Source organism: Haemaphysalis longicornis, unplaced genomic scaffold (assembly GCF_048455015.1).
Source record: "Haemaphysalis longicornis isolate Haplotype H1 unplaced genomic scaffold, Haemaphysalis longicornis Haplotype H1 scaffold_1, whole genome shotgun sequence".
In the NCBI taxonomy this organism is placed as follows: domain Eukaryota; kingdom Metazoa; phylum Arthropoda; class Arachnida; order Ixodida; family Ixodidae; genus Haemaphysalis; species Haemaphysalis longicornis.
The window spans coordinates 446,219,932-446,234,924 of record NW_027526203.1 but is presented as its reverse complement, the minus strand read 5'-3'; the positions used below and the strand labels follow the sequence as shown (position 1 = coordinate 446,234,924).

Below are 14,993 nucleotides of genomic sequence, written 5' to 3'. Positions count from 1 at the left end.
CCGGCCGCGCAGGTCCGTTTGTAGAGCCAAAATTTTTCCCATTAAAGACAATACAATTTTACCGAGACTTATCAGTAATTCGTATCATCCTGAAATTCGTATCACCCGGAATCGTATCATCAAAATTCCACTGTATATACACTTTTTCTTTCAGTACGAGTTACTTTATAGCGCAAGTCGTCGGAAAACGAGTGTCCCAGTGTTAGTACCGTAACTACATGAGACAATGACAGCCGGAGCCCCTTAAAGAATGCCTTCCCTCAGCCCCAGCAGCACTATTCCCTCACCTTGACGCACTGCAGGGAGGCCCTGTCCCAGATCTTGATTGTGTTGTCGCGCAGGCCCGACACAATCTTGGTGTCGTCGTACTGCAGGCAATAGACGCCCTTGGAGTTTTCGGAGCGGCAGTTGATGCGCTGCAGGTTGTGCCGGCCGCAGCGCCAGTTGTTCTCGATGCTCTCAATGTCCTGAATTATGCGTGGGTAAAGGCGCCGGTAGAACATGTGGTCCGGGTGCGGCTCGCCTGGGGGTGGCTTGAACAGGTACTGCATCCAGCCACGCCGCTCGGCCAGGCCACGCCACAGGGGGTCCGTGGTCACCCGCCGCTCCATCAGCTTGCGCCACAGGCCACCCTCTGCCACCACTCGGCGCCACTCCCTGGACAAGGCACACAGACGCTTGCGGATATACCCCCCACTGCTCGTGGTGGCACAAAACCCGAAAAGTATCAGCGTCGCGGTACAGTCCACGTCTTGCTTCAGTGCACTGCACTGCTGCTGGGATAGGTGACCGGTAAAAAGCGCAAAGGCTCATGGGTACATTTTTTCTCCCGCAGAGTCCCGCCACTTCCGGTTCGAGAGCTCTCCTGGACTCGCGCTCACGCATCTGGAATTCAATAAATAACGATTGATGCTACTGGGCGAGTATTTTGTGAGCCTCTGCGCTTTTTACCGGTCACCTATTGCAGTGTTCCTTACCCAAACTATGGGCAACAGTTGCCAGACAGAGGAACAAACCAAAGCCGTGTCGGTGGCTCCAAGTCGATGCTTTCATAGGCCGAGATTCATGATGCTCTCTGTAATGACTGCATTATAACTCCCTTTCGATTAAGTTGGTGTGGCTTTAGCATTAGCAGCTTTTTCACAGGGCTGGGAAAAGCTCCCTAAGATCTTACCTTAAACACAGACACAGGCAGAAAGCTGTCTTCGATGCATCTTCTTCAAAATTTTGACAACTAAAATTTCACGGCAACTACATTGAACTATACAAAAACTATGGTAATTAATAACCAGCAAATTTACTCGCCTATGTTTGTTGAGCTAACCTGGTACAGAGCTTTGCCTGTGGGATTTCCTTAGTGGGTTACACTTAATCTCGCACCACACCATGCTATGAATTATCCTACTAATAGTACTATCAACCACCTTTTTTAAGGAAACAAGCACACCGGTGCAGTTCTACAATCCCTGCAATGCTGTCACTGTATGCACACTTCCGTTGAATAAATGTTTCTCACCGGCAAACTGCTTCAGCAGCGCACAGGCTACGTGCATCCAAGTAGGAAAGGATTGCTTCAGCAACATGGTCAAGCCTGGGAAAGAAAGCAAAAAAAAAAAAAAAAAAAAAAAAAAAAGGTACTTCAAAGGTGCAGAACACTGAATCATCCAAATGACTTCACACCCCATGAGCACGCATTGGTCATTATCAACTTCAGCAAAAAAGTAGTTTATGTCCTCAAGTGCCGGAGACAGCCCAGACTGCTACACCGCTCTGCTCCTTTGATCATCTACCCTCATGCTCACTCAGTTCGCTTCATTTAGTGGCTCTGCTCTTATGACGATGCCTATTCTGACAAATCCAGCATCTCCAGCCAGCTCTAATGTGGAGTTCCAAATCAAAATACATCACCAGGTGTCACTACTGCCACCCACACAAGTTCACTTAAATGGTCACTGAAGCCAATGACACTCAAACTGTGTCGCTATACAGGGTGTTACATCGATAAATGAAACACGAGCGAATTCGCACTCACGAGCGAATTCGCACTCAAACTTCACACGAAGGTTGCATTTTGTGGTCTATTTTGTTTGACACCGGGAATAAAGATGGCACTTATTCTTAAAATAAATATTGATTTTCCCCTATGGGAAAATGGCAGCCCATTCGGACATGCAAGTTACTTTGGATCGATGACACCACCTGGGATATGCGAAACGAAACGTGTGATGGCGATTCACGGTAGGAAGGAGCCAAAGGAGGTAGCAGACAATCACAAAACCTCTTTTGTCGATAGTTTATGATGGCCACATATAGTTACATAAGAGCTCATACAAATTATAATAAAGTACACCATAAAGAATTCCCGCGGTATTATCGTCAATACCAGTTATCTGGTTTCAGATCGTCTATCGTTTGCACTGCTCGTTACCCTGCTTTCCAAAATAACACTCCAGATTCTTTGTTCACATCTATCGCATTGTTCTCCCTTTACTTTTATTATTCTGTGCGTGCATGCCTGTGCTTCTGACATGGCGTCTTGAGATCATTCACAGCAGACGAAAAGGCAGCTTGTTCACCTGCAGTGAATGACATCACTAAAATGAGAACAAAGCAACAAACATGAAGGAAGAATCGTGAGCCTTGTTTCAGAAAGCGGGGTAACCTGGCACAGCAGACAACAGACAATCGGAAACCAGATGACTGGTATTACTGCAGGAATACTTTTCTGCAGGCATACTTTATTATGATTCGTATGAGCTCTTATGTAACTATTTGTGGCCATCACAAACTATGGACAAAAGTTGTTTTTTGATTGTCTGCTACTTCATTTGGCTCCTTCCTACCATGAATCGCCATTGTGAGTTTTGCTTTGCATTTCCCAGGTGGCGCCACCGTCCCAAGATTGCACACGCCCAAATTGGCCGCCATTTTCCCATAGGCGAAAATTGCTTTTAGAACAGGTAAGTACCCTTGTTCCCGGTGTCAAACAAAATAGACCACAAAATGTGACCTTTGTGTGAATTTTGAGCGCGAACGAAGCAGCGAAGATGCAACACCCTGTATAACCACTTTCAAAGACTTTCATGCTCTTTAACTTACACGAGGCTTACGATGCTCTTTGAAACTCACGAGCCTTACAAAACTCCATCAAACCATTTGTGCATTACTAGATGTTGCTGGCAGCCCCAACCGCCGCCCAAAAACAAAACTGTGCACAAAAATAAATCAGTATCTAGATGCATGGTCTACCAGGATTATTACCTGATGCTACCCTAGATTTGACTGCGCTGCAACTAAAAATTTTCATGCACCAAAGTACAGCGGAATGCGTGTTCATCTCAGTGCCAATGCCAATATGAGCCACAGCTGGCCATGACCCTCCAACCTCTAATGTGTCACTGAAATGGTCCACATAGCACAAGTCCTTATAACTACTCTTAGAATGCCTCAGAATGCTCCTTGGCTCAATGACCTATCATACTTACATGAACCATAGTGATTCATACTAATACATTTATACTAGAGGGAAATCTGGCGCTGCAATCGCGGGCCACCGTTGGCACCACCATTGCAGCTAGAGACGTTCCTTGCCTACTTGGCCTGGCTACTAATCACAAGGTTTCTTTTTTGACTAAAAGCCAAAATCAACAAAAAAAGGTAACTTTTCTTTGTTCATCTCACAAGGAGTTTCTAAACAATCCCTGTCAATCTTTTTGGAGCTTCAATTTTATAACAAAACAAATTTGAAATCTTCTACAGTAATATTGTTTTTTTTTTGCAGCCGGAGGCAGCTTTCCGGCCTGTCACGTGAGCCATGCCAAGGACAAGTGGAACGTACCTGCCCGGTACATGACAGAACGTTCGCTGAAGCGTGGCTCACCTAGACAGTGGCGCCAGATTTCCCTTTAGTATATATTAGTATGGAACCCAGACATGAACAGACCGTTTGTGGCCTGAAATTAGGCATTTGCTCCTTCAGAAGCAGCCACTGTTGTTGGAATACCCATGCCACAAGCTTGCGAAGACAGAACTGGAAACTGACCCCACTGAGCCTTGAGCTCTCGTTTTTTGGGAGTTCCCAAATACACGACTGTGTTTCAGCCCTCATGTCCAGTGAACTTTGCTGCGCTTCTACAGGCATGGTGGTCGCATGGTTGATGCCCCGGGGGATAGCATGGTGGCCTAGGCCCGTGGGCTCGGCTAGGTAACCACAAAAACCCTACCCACAAGCACTTAAAGCTGCACAAGTTTCAAACTTACCACCTTTGTTGACATCACTCTGCTTCAGCCAGGCTTGTTGAAAACCACAACACAGCTTGACTGTACGTGGGACTGGCACATTCGACACGTAGTTCCCGACAAGAGTTACCACAATTGATTCAGGCAATAAAAACCCACAAATTTCTTTTGTCTAGCATAAATATGACACAAGTTAAATTGAACTGCTTAGAAGATCAAAGGAACGTGGAAAAATGGCAAAAAATTCACAATGACACGCAAGTTCAGTCCCACGCTCAATCCTACCCAACCCAAATTCTAACACTGTGCGGCACCTAGCGGGTGAATGGAGCCTGTCAGGACAACCAATACAACCTGGCAGCCCCACAGGGTGTTGCAAGGAGGAAGAGAGAACGGAGCCCACGTACCCCTTTTTTGGCAGTAGGGAAATGAAGTCTCGTTGCAGCATGGGCCTTAGAAAAGTGCTGATACTTGAATGCTGGCAGTGATTCATGCGCGCAAGCAGCGCCTCGACGAACTGAGTCTGGACCTCTTCGGGCCACGTTTCAAAGGAGATCAGGCACCGCTCGCGATCAGACTGCGATGCTGCATGCCCCGGAGGCGAGGCACCACCGCACTGCTTGCTGGCGTCGCACAGTTGAGTGGTGGCCTGCATCCAGGTAGGGCAAGCACAAGGTTGGCCACCTTCCGTTGTCCACTTCCCCCCGTTCAATAACCAACAGCGACGAATGTCCAAGTGGGACCAACATTGCAGTTTATGGTGACACATATGGCCATCTATAGTGACATGCTCAATTCTGATGATTCAATTACATGCAATAACATCCCACAAACCCAGCCGATGCACACACTGATACTGCGCAACCTATGAAGAAACTTCGAATAGCTGCTCGACTTACACTTAAGGTGCACCCAACCATAACTAAGCAACCGCTCTACTACCTTGGCTTAAATTAAGTACTGCCCCAGCATGTAGACAGTGAAGGCAACCTGGTAATATAAGCTAAAGGAGGTCAACCTCAGGGGCACAGAGACATGCTTGGCATTAACTTCAGAAATTAACAGAACACCAGCATGAATGTCCACCTACGGCACAAAGACATTAAGGAAAGTGACTGATTAAAGGGCACCTACACGAAATAGATTTGAATTTTACATGGCGACAGCACAAGTAGCGAATTGCACAGCGTGAATATCAAAGACCGATGCTAAAGAACATTCCTATGTACACTTATCACGCAACTGCAAGCAGTGCAGTATTTGTTTTTGCATTGTTATTTTACCACTGAGCCTTCTGGAGCACAGTTGCCTGGAAGCCATTTAACCAAGTTGTGCACTTCAAACTAGGTCATCAGATGAAGCATATGTAGAGTAGTTAAGGTGGCCAGAATGGGGAGGTGTGAGTACCGGTGGCGGAAACATGACCCCGCAGCGCGCTGATGCCACGGGGTGGCGGTGCTGTTGACCAGGTCAACAGGGCACGGTAAGGCGTGCAGCTGAAATTAGCGCATCGCCTGGCATCGCCAGCATCATGTCGGCAGCATTTTCAGTTTCGGGTATTGCGCGCTTTCTGCAAGAGTAAAAGAATGAATCTGGTCAGCCCACTTTATTACTCCCGTGAAATGAACTGTTTTACAGGCCCAGTTCGCACTGCAGTATCAAACGTGTTTTGTCTCTGCACATTTCGTGAGGCGGCTCAGGCTGTTGGGGTTCTATTAATACTTGGGAGTTCTATAGCATTAGCCGACACCTCACGGTACACGGATGCCTTGCATTTCACCCCCCCTTGAAATGTGGCCGACCGAGATCAGCACACGACCTCCTCTCCCTATGCCTGCCGCAAGACCTAGTTGCAAAATCAGTCATTACTTGAGAACATCTCGATATGCACACCACCTTCTGCCACCACTTGTAAACCTGTAGCACGTATGCGATTTTCATGCTCACATCACCAATGATAGCCTTCAGTGAAGCAACATATCTGGCCTGGTTGGTTGGTTAATTGGTATCCTTAAATGTTGGAGCATACCCGTGAGGGGGATTGGCCAAGAAGCCACCTGTAAAGGTTAGGCTGTGACCTTGTTTATATCAGAAAAGAAAAAGAAAGGAAAAGATAACAAGAAAGAAAATGATAAAAGAAATCTAGGTGAAAAACATCTAGGAAGAAAAAGGTAACTAAACATCTAGGTGCCAAAAGACAAGGAAGTGAAGAAGGACGCAAATACCCTATTTAGCATTTGGGCAACAAATTTGGGGAATGCAAAACGGGATACTACATATAACTGCATTCAAGCTTTTCTTTCTGCTTCAGGTCGCTTGAATTGCTGATGGGTACTAATTATTGGGCAATTGAGATTTTAATCAAAGAATTTTCATTTTACGGCCTCTGTCTGTCCAGAGATAAACTAGTATTTTGAGGGCCTCATGAATTACAGTAAGGTATTCAGCCCTGGCCAATCCCCCCTTGTGGGTCGCGCCAAAATTTGAGGGCATCACCATCATCATCAACAATTTATCAGTAAAGAAGTTGATATATCAGTAGGCTTTCACTTTCATAGCCCGTTAGCAGCTACTCAAGCGCCACGAACAATTTTTCTGTGCCCAGTGTCCCATACAGGCACAAAGCAACAACCTTGTTGACTGCTTCTCGCCCCAAATGGGGGAACAACGTGGCACTCCAAAACACATGACGAAGCCAACTGACGGCAGAAAGGGCGAGGCCGGAAGGACGGCGTGGCCAGCTACCACACTGCTACGGGCAGCGCCACATTCCCCTGGTGCCATCGGTGCACAAGGGAGTCACACGGGGCAGAAGCTATCTCTAGAATATGCTGCATCTAGTTATGCCACTACAGACATTCTTGGGAGGAGATAGGAGAGGCGGCAACCCATTGATACAAAAAAAAAAAAAAAAAAAAAGAAAAAAAAGAGCTAAGCTTTCTTTTTAGGTCAGCACATTGTTTCATGGAAACGTGGTTTCAATAAGCTGGACAGCTCACTGAAACTAGTCCATTAGGCATAGTAAACCTTGAATGCCACACCTTGCATAGGCCCCCCCCTCGAGAAACTTGGAGCTGTTCTTAAAATGTCTACACACACACACACACACACACACACACACACACACACACACACACACACGCACGCACGCATGCGCACACACACGCACACACATAGCTTGACATAAGCAACAGCTATCTACTTGATAGGTCTAACATGGGTGCATGAAGACATGTTGAAAGTGTCAGTCAATTCTGCACTATTCCAAGGGTAACATTAAGCAAGCAGCCACATGTCGTCGCACTGCTGCTCAGTGCAGACAACAGAACTGCCACTGACACACAGAAAGGAGCCAGTACACCTGCTCCTTTCAGTGTTAGGGAAATGTCACCCAGGGAATGTCAACTGTGTGTGACCGACATGTTTCAGGTGCCTTAAGTAACCCAACCAACATCAACGGTGCACACCTTTCAACACTCCTTTGGCTAATAAACGCGGCCATTCTCATGTACTCTGAATGCGTGCAACTACAACCATTCTCATGCACTCTGAATGTGTGCAACTGCAGATCTCCGCCCGCATGACTAGTAAAAACAGCACACTCTGAGTTGGTTTATAAGATGCAGCAGTCAACATAAATATTGTAAAGAGGAGCAAATCATACATTTAGAAAGCATCTACAAACAGCTGATTACAAGAGCAGCACTAAAGCTTTTTAGGTGCAACGCACAAGATGTGGACATCAACCACTGCATATACCCCCCTACCCCATGGCATGTCTAACCTTTTCAACCCTGAATTTTGTTTATTTCGAGCAAAAAACTGTGTGCTTTCTTTTCTTATCTTTTGGACCCTATGAGCTTACAAACGAAAAATTGAGCTTGTGGTGCATGTAGTGATTTACAGGCATGACATCCAATGTTAAACTTCAGCACAAGAAATGTTTGTGTGTTTTCCTGAATTTCAGAAAGCATACAGCCCACATACAAAAAATAAAGCTCGTAGTACAAGTATTTTTTGCAGCTGCATGATTGTTGTGATGTACTAATGCTGAAATGTTCCACATTTAGGTGAACAAGCCTATACTATCTTCAAAATTTGTATAATGTGCGTGTAAACGTATGTTTGCATTATGTTGAAGATTGTATTATTTTGCCGTTCCTGCAACAATCCCTCGTGGCAGTATGAATAAATAAATAAAATAATTAAATCCTGGATATCAATTGCACTACACTGTGCTGCCATTCCTGAATTCTCCATGCACTTAAATATTGGTTTTAAAGCAAAACTGACACACCACTTTAGGGACCACAAAGACAACATACACCACTCTAACCATTTAAACTCGCTAAACCCCATTCAGGCCCAAAGGATGTTTTCGCACACGCACCACACACAAGAACACAAATAAAACATTCCTTTAACGCAAGTTCAGCAGCCAGGTACCAAAACAACACGGGTGAGGTACCAAAGAAAAAGTAACAAGAGTTATCTCCACACTAGCCCTGAAGCGCCGCCATCGAACGCAACCAGAAACACCAACACTCTTGCAGCCTGTTTATGGGCGGTAGCGTGTGGGCAGCCGCTGTCAATCCCAAAACTAGCCCCTGCAACTTCATGTGGCAATGAGAAAGTGGCTGGCGAGCCACCTTGAACAGTTTTCATTATGAAGGGCACGACCTATTCTGAGGTATTGCTTTTTCAAATGAAGTAAACTTGTATTTTGTCTTCGTGGTACTTTTAAGCAGCTCAATAAACCTACAGCTCATTCAGATGACTAGGTAGGCATAACTGCCAGATACAAAAGGAAGAACTTTGCTACATTGACCTTCACTGCAATAAATGCCACCACCTCTTTAGTGCTTGATTTGCTGCGACTCGGCACCTAACCACATTAAAAGATATTTTTTAGCAATATAACAGGCAGCAGTGACCAGATTAGGCTATCAAGGTGCTTTAAGTTGTGGGAACAATGAGTGCCTGTGCAAACTGCATGCGTACAAACATCCGTTCACTACTCCCAAGTTTGCCACAACCCTCTACCACTAAGGACAAAGAACCATCGGTCACTGTTTTAGCTACCCAACTTCATTTCCCTCCCTGACAACCAGGTAATGCTCCGAGGTGTGATGCATCACCTACAACCAGCCAGCTGTTGTGCTGGCAAAAAGCCAACTATAACCCTTTTGACAGCAGAAATTGGCTCTTAAGCCCTTCCAACCAAATCCTTCCCCCAAGCCCTTCCAACCAAATCCTTTTCCCAAGTCCTTCCTTCCAAATGTTCCCAACAATCTTCCTATTTCAATCTAGTTGCACTACAGCAAAACAAGCTGAACTGCTTCATTCAAGCCTACCGGCCATGACAGCTCCAAAAAACTTTGGTTTTGAATGGTACGAGCAGGTAACATGGCACCATCTTGGTGCTGTTGCACCATCTTGGTGCTGTTTCATTCTAAAGCGGTGTTCAAAAGAGCCTCCATGTGACGGTGGCCGGGAGGCTTCGCACAACTTGAGCAAATGCTACTTCCTCCATTGTCACCAGCCACCACGACAATGCAGTGATCCGGCCCCCGAATGAACACTGCTTAAATTAGTCATAGCAACTGTGATCCCCAATAATAGAGAGTTATAGCAGATCGGAAAAATGGTTCCGGCACGGTACGCGGTACTCGTTACCGGACCGTACCGGGAAGCCTCGTTTTAAGAGTTATAGCAGACTGTAACTACCGGCATAGCCTCCTGCTACCGGCCATGCTACCGTGACTGGGAGCGACTTGTGTTGTACGTCGTTTGGCAATTTTTCGTGAATCTGTGGCATTTCCTGCGCTGAAATATTAGTTTTAAGTTCTCAAAAGCGCTAAAGACAATATTAGGAAAAAAAGAAAACATCCAACGCCCCTACGGAGATTTGAACTGCGGCTGCATGAACATGAAGTGGGCATTTCACCTCTGCGCCATTTCAATAGATTGCACCAGCAGGTAAGGCTGGGCTCTCAGTACATACGGCTGGCTGTTTCTAGTTTTTCGTTGTATTTGAGAGTCCCTCGCACTGATACCGCTTGTTCCTCACTCGCCGATGTGTAGACGGGCCCCATGTTGCTGTTAATACTAGTTACGTAGCCGCATCGCCTTTATTTAACCTAAAAGAAGCTATCGGACATGCGTTGCTCGACGACACAAGCCACGGCAGTTGGGCCGGGACCGTGTTTCGCTTGCTGCTTGAGCTGTCAGAATCGCGCGGATTTCACTTGTTGCAACCTCATTTTTCTTAAACGATCTCATATTTACAATCTGTTCGACTAGGCATGAGCCAATCGTACGTCTCCCAAACTCTTCCAAAGCGCCTGCCCACTTTCGAACGGCACACACGGTACGTCTCGGTACCGTGCGGCCAAGTCGCTCTGGTATATGGTAGGGTTCTGCGCATACGCGGTGGCGTCCAGACGCTAGACGTTACCGTACCGGAACCGTTTCTCCGATCTGCTATAACTCTCTAATGCCTTCTATTTCATCTAAAAAGAAAAACCTCGAAGGTAGGCATGGCTATTAAACTCTTGGTTTCTCAAAAAGTTGTGCAATAGACACACGTGCATTGTTTTGTTATTTTTCTGTGCATTGTTTATTTCAATCTGAAACCCGAAGGAAATGCTCGAGGCCTCTTAATGCATCTGGTGCTGTGCTGCATGCACAAGTCACAAGTGTAATCATTCACATTAAGATACTGATTTAGGGCGCGTCAACTCGTTGTCTTTCAGAAGCTGCGGAAGAGAAAAATATGAAAAATCGTATTGCCTTTTTTAGCTTTCTGTCCCTTGTCTTACTAAAGTAAAGCTTGCTTTAGTAAGACTACTAAGTAAAGTAAAGCCCTTAAAATTAAGGAGCTGGGAGCTAACGCTAAAACCCCACGCAAGCCAACAAACTTCAGATGCTGTTCTAAAATCTTCTATTGACACCTCGGACACCTATTCCATTATGTTTTTTAAACCTGTAAATTAGTCTAGGGGAGAACCCTTTTAACATCCCAGGGCTCTTTGGGTGGTGACTGACGTTACAGCATATCAGAGGCGACATTGTACAATCTACGATTAATCAACAGCCACACAAATCTTGGGCGGTATTCTCGTAACTGTCCCTTTTGAAAACGTCCCTTTTGCGCCCCTTCCTCGTGACGTACTTCCGGTTAAGCAGTGAGCGTTGGCAGTAGGTTTGCCGCGCTTGCGTTACGTCACTTCCGGTTGTTTGCTTTTAGCCAATCAGGGCTTGCCAAAAGGGGCACTTTTGAAAGAGACGCAAAAGGGACAAAACTCGAGAATACCGCCCCTGCACGCATCTTTCTTTATCTGTAATGTTGCTACAACTGAGACTGCAGCCAGTGCCTGTCACTGTTAACGCTGGGTGTAATACAGAACAGGACGAGACACAGACCTCACGTGTGGTGTCACTAAATGTCATTTGACAGTTTTGACATTGGGTGCAGTTTTACAGCACACACACACAAACACTGCAGAGCACTGCAATTAAGCGACCTCGACATTCATAATGCGCTCAACCTGACAATTCGGCAGTGAATCACACTACCACAAAAAAGCACTCAGCACTTCAGAAAAACAGTAACCAAAACACAAACAAGAGATGTGCCATCATCTACCCCACGTTGCAGGAAACAGCACCCCTGCTACACTGGTATCCGAATGTCATTCGAACCGAATTTCATTTGACTCAAATGAGGGGCTTCGAACGCCATTCAAAATCCGCAGTGCTCCACTACAATTTTGATGGCATTTGAAAGTTTTTGGCATTAAAGCTGAGAGTATGGGATTACTACATCTCGATATGATTTAGTGAATGAAGTCATGTATTTGTTTATGCTGACTTGGAACGCTGTGTGCGAGCGCTAGAAATGGCATTTGAGAGCCCCCAATGTCTCTCTGGGTGCTGATTAGGCTTGAATGCAATTTGAGCAGCACCACTTCACATACCTGTGCTACAGGAGCGTTCGAAAGGAAATTTCAGTCACATGACATTCGAAATTTCAAATACCATTCAAACTAGGAGTTCCGCCGATCTACACAATTCTCAAAGGCAGTTGAAAGCTTCCGCATTCACCCGCCATGTTTTGGTACCACTGTTGCCCTGTTTCGTTAGGCAAAAAGTTAATTTTAGAGTTAGCGTTATTACCGATCAAATTAATAACAATCTATAAGCGTGCACAAAACATGCGCTGAAAAACAAATTTTTTTTCACAGCGTCGGTTATGAATACCAAGTTACCTTGTGATCCTAGAGCGAGTGATATAAAACAAAAACAAGTAAGAAATTATGACGATTGTGCACTTTAAACCCTTTAAACTCGTACATAATTGTCTTAGTAATTACGGCATGCAGAAACTGCTCCCGAGAGTACGACCGTTCGCGTCTCTAAGGCCTTTGAGAACCTCGAAGGTGCTCCTTTGACTCAAATGGCATTTCAACCAAAGCCCCTTGAAAAACGTCGTGTAGCAGCTCAAAGGTGTCATTTGAGTCAAATGACATTCGACTCTGCCTTCGAAACGCTCGTGTAGCACAGGTATGAGTCAAATGGCATTTGGTTCAGATGACATTCGGACGCTAGTGTAGCAGGGGTATTAAAACGCATCAAGATATCTTGCAGAAAAACTCAACGCCGTTACATCGTGGTTACACTTTGCACCAGTGTACGAATACGAAAATGCCAAGGCGGAGCGCAAGCTACAGCGAGAGCGGTGGAACGCAAGCTTCAAGGCTCGGTTGCCTGGAAACCTGCATTCATCCGCACTGACACAAGTAAGTCTCGGTGGCACAACCATGTTATAACTTACGGCCGAGCATAATGGAACAGTCAAGCCTACGACGTTCGATCTCTGGGCGTGCATGTGAACGAGCCAGCGCGAGCACACCGGCACGAGCTGCTCGCCGCCTTGCCCTAAATGCTCAAACAAGCAGCTATAAAAAGACATTACGGAGAAATTCTACCGTGGAAAAGCGGCCCATAGGCAATTAACAGTAAGCAGACTCGTTCGAAACAGGTGCAACACTTCGAACGGCACAAAACAGCTAAAGCGAGGACGATGGAAGGCAGGCTTTAAGGATCGGCTGCTTTGAAGCCTGCTTTCCTCCGTACTGTCACAAATAAGCCTCAATTGAAATATCAAAATATGGCCGAATGTCACGGAAATCACTTACACCCATGAAGTCCGATCCAGCGACGCAAATGAACGCGAGGCCGCTAGAACGGAACGGCGCGAGCTATGAGCCGGTCGCCTTCAGACGCAAAAGGCAGAGGACCCCCTACGAGCGGGCAGCACGGGTAGGCAGACACCGGAGCAGGCAGCGGCTCCGGCCGAGACAGCGATGCGCGTCCGACCAGCTCGCTCCGATGCCTCAGGAAAATGGGGCTCCGGTTGCCGGCACGCGAGACGAAAACGGGGCCGAGCTATGTGCAAGCGGAGGCGCATGGGCACGAGCCGGACGCGTTCGAACAGAGGGCGCTCACCTCCTAGGCCTAACCAATGCAATGTTTACCAACAAGTTTAACCACAGATCTAATCCCGAAAGGTTTGCCGAAATCAAACACGCTAAATAAATAGCGGCTAATCATTCGGTGCAACAATCGGCAAGAAAGGAATCACCGCACAAAGCAAGCTACACAATAGTCTTACGTAACTTTAGGCGTTGTGCTAGCCTAGTTCCGAAACGAGCGTTCGATAGCGGCGAAACGCGACATCCAAGCACGGTAAATAACAAACGCCAAGAACTCAGGCTTTTGCCACCAGCAGAGAATAGCTGATAACCATTAGACAATGCAAAGTCTGGAAAGCAAAACCTAATCTGGCAAACAAGGCAGCGAGAACAGCGAAACTGGTTGGTACATGACGAAGTTCCCAAGTAAGCGCTTTTTTTTTTCGTAGAAATGTATTTGCTGAACGCTAAACTTCGGACTGATTGCGCCAGCGGACGCATTCATTAAAAATAAAACAGCCAAGGCAATTGAGAGAAAATGACAGGCCACTACGATCGCGTTCGATCTATTAGGCCTAGAAGAAACTGTATACAGAAACCTTAATAATGCATTGTACACAAGTATATTAAAGCAGCAACACTCACTGCCATATTTTAAATACCGCTGGGCAACCTGCGGAGCAACAGTAATACCTGAAACCGAGCGGGCGCCTCGATAATCACCAGGACGACGACGCTACACAAATGTTCATACCAACCTGCCCAGGCACGCTTTTCTCTTCGGCCAGCGCTGTCTCCATCACCTTGTCCAAAACTTCGAACTCTACAGCCTATGGTTTAAGACGGAACAGCAACACAAGCTAAGTATATTCCCTGTAAACACAACAATACTATCAGCCGCACAAAGACGGAAGTGTGAAACGTGGTGGAACAACGGAAATGGCGGCCTCTGGCGGCCTTTTTCAGGATGCGTCTTTTGCTCCGTATCTTCTTGCTCCTAAAAGCGTAGGAAGGGGCCGCTAGAGAGGTCACGGTGGCAGCCCGACCAGTCCCGCCACCACCTCAGATAAAGGTCAGCCAAGGCGGAAAATTCAAAAGCCCCTTTTGCGCCACGGGCGCTCTTCCTCCTCCCTCGCAACCGCCTAACCCAGAAATATTTTTTCCTCGCATCTCTCAAGTTGCATTATTGTTGTTGTTGTTGTTGCGCCTTTAGGTATGGCACATACCCAATCAGGGGATCGGCCAATCAACAGAGGATGGTTAAAATGAATGGAATTC

At 46.3% G+C, this 14,993-nt stretch overlaps 1 protein-coding gene across 3 annotated transcripts in view; it reads right to left on the bottom strand.

The window, feature by feature from the left end:
- Positions 1 to 14,703, bottom strand: part of Slmb (beta-transducin repeat containing E3 ubiquitin protein ligase slmb) — a 34,457-nt gene extending 19,754 nt beyond the window's left edge. Inside the window, exons 1-5 of one of the 3 annotated variants that reach the window (XM_077687608.1) lie at positions 14,474 to 14,703; positions 5,647 to 5,809; positions 4,647 to 4,888; positions 1,517 to 1,591; positions 288 to 657 (exon numbers count right to left, since the gene is read on the bottom strand). In XM_077687608.1, the coding sequence (XP_077543734.1) occupies positions 288 to 657; positions 1,517 to 1,591; positions 4,647 to 4,888; positions 5,647 to 5,661 (702 nt within the window). In that variant the 5' untranslated portion in view covers positions 5,662 to 5,809; positions 14,474 to 14,703. Of the gene's footprint in view, positions 1 to 287; positions 658 to 1,516; positions 1,592 to 4,646; positions 4,889 to 5,646; positions 5,810 to 13,439; positions 13,705 to 14,473 lie in introns of those variants that run through there. The other 2 variants (XM_077687607.1, XM_077687609.1) reach the window with 2 other exon arrangements.
- Positions 14,704 to 14,993: the final 290 nt, after the last annotated feature.